At 36.3% G+C, this 8,931-nt stretch overlaps 1 protein-coding gene across 1 annotated transcript; it reads left to right on the top strand.

The window, feature by feature from the left end:
* Positions 1–1,964: 1,964 nt before the first annotated feature.
* On the top strand, positions 1,965–8,587 carry LOC147479083 (putative ABC transporter C family member 15). The gene is made up of 10 exons (XM_086576315.1): positions 1,965–2,840; positions 2,953–4,382; positions 4,532–4,618; positions 4,810–5,428; positions 5,515–5,570; positions 6,011–6,305; positions 6,730–7,250; positions 7,349–7,412; positions 7,523–7,762; positions 8,182–8,587. The coding sequence occupies exons 1-10, from the start codon at positions 2,003–2,005 to the stop codon at positions 8,271–8,273; spliced, it is 4,242 nt and encodes a 1,413-aa protein (XP_086432441.1). The 5' UTR covers positions 1,965–2,002; the 3' UTR covers positions 8,274–8,587.
* The last annotated feature ends 344 nt before the right edge of the window (positions 8,588–8,931 follow it).

The following is an 8,931-nucleotide window of genomic DNA, read 5'->3' as shown; positions in this document are numbered from 1 at the left end:
TAATTGCTCACAAAAATAAACAAGGCACAAAACACTCACAGAAAAAGATAGTCAATTTTCATTCAATCAAAAACTGGCTTCCTCTTTACATCACAACCCTTTAAATAGTTTGTAGAAATCACAAACTCTAATGGTCAAGACACAATAAACTAGAATTGTAATTACTCCTAATAAAGACTCAAATACATGAACCTTATACCAACAAAACAAACTATTTTTTTTCCCAGTAAGCAAAATTTTGTTTTGATTGGGGTGGGGGGGGTTACAAACATGAATTACTTACAGTCTTCACACACAGTATCACTATATAAGAGCTTAACAAAACTTGTAATAGACATGCTCTGGAACCTCCCATTTGGTTATCCATGAGGGTTTTACAATAAAAAAAACTTAATTAAATATTTATTTTATTCTCTCTCCAAATCATTATATTTTTTATATAATAATAATAATAATAAATCTTATATAATAAATTGAAACCTACACTAACATTTATGAAAAAAACTCTTAAATAAATTTTATCATAATTTTTAAAGAAACGTAAATGTAATTACAAATTGCTGCTTTATTACAACCTAAAATATTGACAATAATTGCAAATACAAAATAAAATTGAGAAATTCGCAATATAATTGAATGAAAGAGAATCCCTTGAAAAATCTGCAACACAAAATTAAAAATTTATTTTCAAATTGTTAAATTTTAATTTTAGTTAATAATTTATTTTCTTTTTATTTTATGAAACACAAAGAAATGAAAGATTTGTGGAAAAAAAATATAGAATGATTTGGAGAGAGAAATAAATAAATATTTGTTTATATTTTAATTAACTAGAGTTAATCACTAGTTAAAAGAGATGGTGGATATGTGGGGTGGATGGGTGTTTAGGAGACTTTTCGCTCCTAAGCCCGCCTAGGAGTGAATTTTTTCTCTAAACTAATGATCCCACGTTGATCAAAGAGCAGTTCTAATTAGACTCCCTCTATAACTCTCTTGGGACTCCATTTCCTACACATCAAATCCTACTCTCCCTTTCCAAAATACAAAAAACAAACATAGAAACAAATTAATTATAAATAACCTACCTAATTAAATAGCTAATACAAAAAACTAGTAACAAATAAATAAAAAAACTTATCTATATTTCCACCTACAAATCAAACAAATAAATTAAAGAAAATAAAATAAAAAAAGAATAAACCTTAACACAAAAAAAAAAAAAATTGAATTGGGCACCAAAGTACGAAACAAATCATCATATTTTTTTACATTTATATATACAACTATACATATGAACCATTTGTTCAAGTCAATAGATAGAGAACCATTCTAAATTAAGTAAAGCAAAAGGGATACAAAGTGAAATTTTGTGAGAAGAAAAAAATAGAGGATTGAGAATGAGGAAGGTGAATTTTTTAGGGCGCCCTAACTTTTTTTTTGGGCTTTAAGGGTTTTTTTGTTTGATTTGTTTGTGGAAATATAATTAAGTTTTTTGCTATTTATTTGTTACTATTTTGGGTTTTAGTTATTTAATTGGGTAAGTTATTAGTTTTTTATTTGTTCCTATATTTGTTTTTTTTTTTTTGGAAACAGAAATATAATTTAGATATGGAGTCCCTAGGAGTTATTAAGGGAGTCTAAATAGATTTTTTGTTGATCAAAATTAACAATTACCTAAAACCTTAGTTGACAGATTTGCAAAGAAGAATTTGTTATTTTAGTCCTTACATAGTTACATCCATTGTTTGAGCCTCTGAGGGCGTTTTTCTATTTGGAGTCTCAAATTTCAAATGCATGCACCACGTGCATGACAATAACATATATATGGTTTAAAACATCAGTATCACGAAGGACACGGTAGTGTTGTTTTGTCATATGTTTTATTAAATCTGCTCTGGCAGGTCTGAAGTATTTAAGATTTATCATGTTTTTGCATTGTCTTGACAATTTCTCTACAGTTTAAACTCTACTCTCACAATTGAGTTTTCAAGTTTACACCATAATGGAGATCTCTTTCATGGTTGTAGATATAGTAGGTTTCTCACTATTTCTGTTATGGGCATTGGTAGAAGTCATAAGAGAAAGGAGATATGCAGAGGATGATGTGTTCAAACAATCAAATAGTGCCGAAGACAAAAAATCTGAAGTTTTTACAAAGATAACTGTTGTTTCTAACTTTCTAATATGTGTTTCGTACTTGTGGTTTTGCTGTTATGAGTTTTGGAAACTCAAAGCCATCTCATTGGATTCTGGTTTTAATGCAGTGACGTGGATATTGGTTTTGGTGTTTGCATTGTACTTCAAGAGAAGAGTTAGTAAAGGACAGAGGAAGTGGCCTTTGGTTCTTATTTTCTGGTGGCTCTTCTCAAGCATTATCAGTACAGTGACTGTCTCTATTTATCTTCTTGCCGCTTTGAAGTCGAAACGGTTTGTGAATTATGTTCTAATGGCTAATTTCTCCGAGTTTGCTTTGGTTCCCCTGTATATACTTCTCTGTTATGGTGCTCTTTGTTTTAACTTTACCCAAGAAGTCCAAGATATTGAACAACCATTGCTTCATAAGGAGGATGAAGATGCTGAAGAAGTTGTTGATGAATATTCCAGTGCTGGAATTTGGAGCCAACTTATCTTCCGGTGGCTTAACCCGCTGTTTGAACATTGTCGAGCTCGAAAACTTGAGTTATCTCATATTCCTCCAGTTCCTAAACCTGAAACAGCAGAAAATTCGTTCTCCTTGTTGCAAGAATCACTTGCAAAGCAGAAACCAAAAGCCTGCTCTTTGCCAAAAGCTTTATTTGGTGCTCTATGGAGACCCCTCGCCATGAATGCAGTTTTTGCAGGTGCAACTTCATATTCAATCTGTTCTCTAGCACTTCCATTCACCTAGTTTATCTGTGTTTGCGTCCTTATTTGTAAATGCTTAGTGCTTACATATTGTCATGAATTTTTCAGGTATAAACACATTTGCTTCCTATATGGGACCATTCTTAATCACAAGCTTTGTCGATTTCTTGTCAAGAAAACAGGATGGTTCAAGCCACAGATATGGATTTACTCTTGCATTCTACTTCTTTTTTGCTCAGTTAGTTGACTCTTTGTCACAGAGGCAATGGTACTTTGGGGCTCAACGAATTGGTTTTAGAGCTCGAGCAGCTGTTATGGTTTTAATTTACAGCAAGGCCCTTAAAATGAAGAATTATGGTTCAAGCACTGGTAAAATTGTGAATTTTATTAATGTGGATGTCGAGAGGATCAAAGACTTCAGCTCGCATGTTCATGGGATTTGGTTGCTACCAGTCCAGGTCTCCCTAGCTCTGCTCATCTTGTACAGGAGCCTCGGCTGCGCTCCTTCTATAGCTGCACTGCTTGCCACTGTATTGGTGATGGTGAGCAACAGCCCACTTGCCAGGATACAAGAAAAGCTTGAGTCTAAGATCATGGAAGCTAAGGATTCCAGAATGAAAGCTACTTCAGAGACTCTCAAGAGCATGCGAGTCTTGAAGCTGCATTCTTGGGAGACAACTTTCTTGAAAAAGATATTAGAGCTTAGACAGACTGAGAGAAGTTGGCTGAAGAGGTATCTCTATTTGCGTGCAGCTCTTGTGGTTCTCTTTTGGATTTCACCAACATTAGTATCAGTCGTAACTTTTGGTGTCTGCGTTTTAGTGAAAACACCATTAACATCTGGGACTGTTTTGTCAGCTCTAGCGACTTTTCGGATACTACAAGAGCCCTTGTATAATCTCCCAGAGTTAATTTCGGCCATTGCACAAACGAAAGTCTCAGTTGACAGGATCAACGATTTCATAAGAGAAGAAAATCAAGAGTACTTAACTCTAGATTATGCTCCCAACACATCGAGTGTATCCATAGAGATCGCAAGTGGAGAATTCTCGTGGGAAACAGGTAATGCTAAGGGAAATAAGCCCACAATCAAAATTGCAAAGGACTTGAAAATCATGAAAGGCAGCAAGATTGCAGTATGCGGAATGGTTGGGTCAGGTAAATCAAGCTTTCTGTGTAGCATCCTAGGTGAGATTCCGTTGATTTCTGGGATGGGGGTTAAGGTGTATGGTTCTAAAGCTTACGTCCCACAAAGTGCATGGATCCAGGCAGGTACTGTTAGAGAGAATGTTTTGTTTGGTAACGAAATGAAGAAACGTTATTACAAGGATGTTCTGAAAGCATGTGCATTGAATAGGGATATTGACATGTGGGCTAATGGAGACTTGAGCGTGGTTGGAGAGAGGGGGACCAATCTAAGTGGGGGACAGCAGCAGAGGATTCAGCTTGCAAGGGCCATCTATAGTGATTCAGATGTGTATTTGCTAGATGATCCTTTCAGTGCTGTTGATGCACATACTAAAGCACATCTTTTTCAGGTAAAAAAGATATATTAGCTCAGATCTCTTTGCATTTATATATACTCTTTTTATACAGAAAAACTGGAGTAGTTAGTATGTTCAAGCATCTTGAGACCCCCCACCCCGGTAAAAAAAAACTCTCTAGTAACAGGCGAGTCTTTTTGCAGGAATGTGTAATGCAGTTTTTGGAGCAAAAGACCGTCATTTACGTCACTCATCAATTGGAGTTCTTGGATGCTTCAGACCTCGTTTTGGTATGTCATTAGCATTAATTAGATACCATATATTTCTATAACTTGCCTCAATTTTGAGTGGCACACAATGGCGCCAATACTAACAATATGTAATAGATGCTGTCGTACCGGCATGACTTTAAGAGAAATTGCAGCACCCTTTACACTGACATTAAGTCACATTTTTTTTTTTGCCTATCCCCTGATCCCAGGTAATAAAAGATGGGAGCATTGTTCAGTCAGGAAAGTATGAAGATCTGATTGCAGACCCCTATGGTGAGCTGGTCAGACAAATGACTGCCCACAGACAATCCCTAAGCCAAGTTACTCCACACGAAGATAACTTATCGTTTACCTGTGGAACCAATTCGATCAATCCAACTGATCACACAGAAGAAAAATGGGCGAATCTGATATTAGATAACAATAAAGAGGAAGTAACAGAAACTGGCAGAGTGAAGTGGCAAGTTTATTCAACCTTTGTGTCTTCAGCATATAAAGGATCACTTATACCTGTTATTCTTCTCTGTCAAGTACTTTTCCAATTGCTACAGATAGGAAGCAACTATTGGATTGCTTCGGCGACCAAGGAGGAAAGTGTAGTAAGTCAGAAAAAGCTCATAGGAGTGTTTGTCCTTTTATCTGGTGGGAGCTCCATATTTGTCTTGGGAAGGGCTGTTTTGCTTGCAACCATTTCCATTGAGACTGCTCAGACGCTCTTCCTTGGCATGATCAACTCTGTTTTCCGAGCACCTGTTTTATTTTTCGATTCCACACCCACAAGTCAAATACTTAACAGGGTAAGTTATTTATTTATTCCTTTTTTCTTCTGTGGAAAAATCCCATTTCTTAGAAACCTGTTTTATGAAAAATAATGTCCCATTTCCTTTTCCACTGTTTTTCCCAGTCTTCCACAGATCAGAGCACAGTGGATACAGATACTTTTTTCCTACAGACTGGCTGGACGGGTTTGGTAAAACGGGTTTGCTTTTGTACGTGAAAAGAAACGGTAAAAACTATTAAGATAATCATGATTTTCTTATGTCTTACATTGCCATGGCAAAAATATTCCCTAATATTCACTATTTGCCATTCTAGCATAATATCCGTTAATCTTTAAAATTTTTAATTAATTGGTAATCTAAAGGTCTCAATAAGGAAAACTGACTTTCCACTTTTTAGCATTTTCTTTGAATAGACCAAACACTACGTTTTTAAACCACATACAGGAAAAACCCGGTTTTAAAACACAGAATGTAATCTCGGGTTTTAAAACGTTTTAAATATATTTGGGAAACTCACGGCTGTCTTGTGTACTAGTCATGAATAGTATCTGATGCCCCTCTTAAGAGGTTTAAATCTATTGGAACTATCTGGTAGACTAAACTTTCAACATGTCGAAATATTTTGTAGGCTTACTACATAACCGCAGCCAGAGAACTAGCCAGGATGGCAGGAACTAGTAAATCTCCAATTGTTCACCACTTCTCAGAGTCGATTGCTGGGGCTGCAACAATTCGCTGCTTTAATCAAGAAGCTCCATTCTTTGCAAAGATTCAAATGTTGATAGATGATTACTCTCGCCTGACATTTTACAGCTCTGCAACAATGGAATGGCTTTCTGTTCGAATCAACTTCCTCTTCAACCTTGTTTTCCTATCTGCGCTTCTTATCTTGGTAACCCTACCAAGGGAAGCTATTGACCCTAGTAAGCTCCTCTATACTCTCATTTAACATCCTTTACACTCGTTAAATAAGCTAATAGTAACTAATAAAGTCTTACTAATTTACACCCTGGACAGCCTGCAATGCTCAAAACGGTAATTACAAATTCAAGCAAAGAATACATCTCCAGCCTATATATATAGCCCTTTTTTTATCACACAATAAGAAAAGTAAGAAAAGTAAGAATTTTAAGCAAAGGGAGATAAATCTGTTGCCCTGGGGAACCAATCTAAGGGTGGATATCACTATCTCAGTGCTGCGTAATGGGCCCTTAGGGCGTGGAGCATGTTTATGATCTTGTTGTGTGTGTGGAGTTAATTCTGGCGCATATATATGGTATCTATCCTCTTAAAAAATTAGAGAATAACATGGCAATGAGCTAACATGATTTTGGAATGTAACTCCAGGCATGGCAGGACTTATAGCCACCTATGGTCTGAGCCTAAATGTTCTACAAGGTTGGGTGATATGGAACATCTGCAATGTTGATAACAAGATGATCTCAGTAGAGAGGATTCTTCAATTTTCAAGCATTCAAAGTGAAGCTCCACTAACTATCGTAGGATGTACACCAGATCCAGATTGGCCGATGAGTGGAACAATTGATATTGACAATCTCCATGTCCAATACAGCCCTTCGCTCCCCATGATTCTCAAGGGAATCACTTGCACATTCCCAGGAACAAAAAAGGTAGGAGTTGTTGGAAGAACAGGAAGTGGTAAATCCACCCTCATCCAAACTCTTTTCAGGGTAGTGGAACCCTCAAATGGAAAAATCCTGATCGACGGAGTAGACATTGGTAAACTGGGTTTGCAGGATTTGAGGGCTAGACTGAGTATAATTACTCAGAACCCAACTTTATTTGAAGGAACCATGAGAACTAATCTTGATCCTCTAAAAGAACGTAGAGATACAGAAATATGGGAGGTAACATCATACAATACTTATTTTTTTTTATACAATACTTATCTTTGTCTTTGGTATAAAAAACTTTTCAACTAACGCCATGTAGTGTGAAACCTCAGGTACTTAATAAATGTAATCTTCGGGAGATTGTAAGACAAGATGAGAGGCTTCTTGATGCACCAGGTACTTATAATATTAATTAAGAAATTATGATTGAACTATATAGTGCCACAGCAATGGTTTATGTTATGCACATTTACTGTCCATGTTCTAACAAGTGGAAATTTCTGCAGTTGCTACTGATGGAGAAAATTGGAGTGTGGGACAAAGGCAGTTGATTTGCTTGGCAAGAGTGTTGCTGAGTGAGAGAAAAATTTTGGTGTTGGATGAGGCTACGGCTTCGGTTGATACTGCAACAGATAATCAAATACAGAAGGCTATAAGAGAAGCAACCCGTAGCTGCACCGTTATAACTGTGGCCCATCGAATACCAACAGTGATTGATAATGACCTTGTGTTGTTGCTTGAAGAAGGTAAGTAACTCCTCATGTACTCTCCTCCTCCTCCCCCCCCACAACCACCTTTATCAATACAAATTTTTGCTTACTGAGAAAAAAAAAATGAAGAAGGTATGGGAAAAAAAATTAAGCGAAAAAACCGAGGAACTTCCATGTTCCTTAAAAATCAAAAAAATAAAATAAAAATAAAAGGACTACCTAGAATCTTGATATTCAAAGTGCAGACAGAAAGCACAACTCCACTAGAGAGGCACAATACACTTGAACAGTACAGTGAACTAGTAGTCATGTTAATTAAAATATTACACTTCCAGTAGCTAATTGCACGCACGCAATCAACGCAGATGCTTGATATATACTTCCTAGAGGCCTCTACTTTCTGTTTTTCTATTTTTTTTCTGACTCTTTCCTTTTGTGATTTGTATACTTTGCAGGAAAAATTGTGGAGTATGACTCTCCTGATGTATTACTCAGAGATCACTCGTCTGCTTTCTTGAAGCTAGTGAGGGAGTTCGTAAAGGCATAATCCACAAGTTCATCAAACTTGTGCTGTAAGGCAAAGGAAAAATCAAACTTGTGCTGTAAGGCAAAGGAAAAATCATATCTCAACATGTACATGTTCAAATGTAGGAATGACCATAGCTGCACTGACAAATGAATTTTTCAACAGAGATAACACTGACAACAGAATTGTCCCATTGATCACAGCTGCAGTAGAAAGAAACTAGAGGTTGGATTTTGATCAACTTATAGGAAACCTTTAATGTAATCATTTCAACTTGCAGTTTCAAATGCTAGTCCTTGGCAGCTTTCACAACAATCAGATATTCATTTTTTGTCCTTTCAGTTTTCTCTGTTTTGCTGAAAATGGAAATGTAATAACATATTCACATGTAGTAACATCAGAATTGAAAGAGTATTCCTCAACAACTAGAACAAAGGATCCATTTACGGCAGTAGTGATCACTAAAAAGATTAATCAAGTGAGCGTATGCGAACGTTCTTGAGTTGGTTTTTTTTTAAGGGCCTAAAATGAGTCTTGTCCTGTCTGTCTGGCCCCCCTTAGGGCTGGAAATGGTGCGGGTTTTGTAAAAAATACCCGATCCAAACCCATTTATCGATATTGAACCTTAATAATGAGTCGAATATAAAATGGGTGGGATATGGATTATTTCATGCAAATT

Source organism: Coptis chinensis, chromosome 8 (assembly GCF_015680905.1).
Source record: "Coptis chinensis isolate HL-2020 chromosome 8, ASM1568090v1, whole genome shotgun sequence".
NCBI lineage: Eukaryota > Viridiplantae > Streptophyta > Magnoliopsida > Ranunculales > Ranunculaceae > Coptis > Coptis chinensis.
This window is presented reverse-complemented; position numbering and strand designations above follow the sequence as displayed.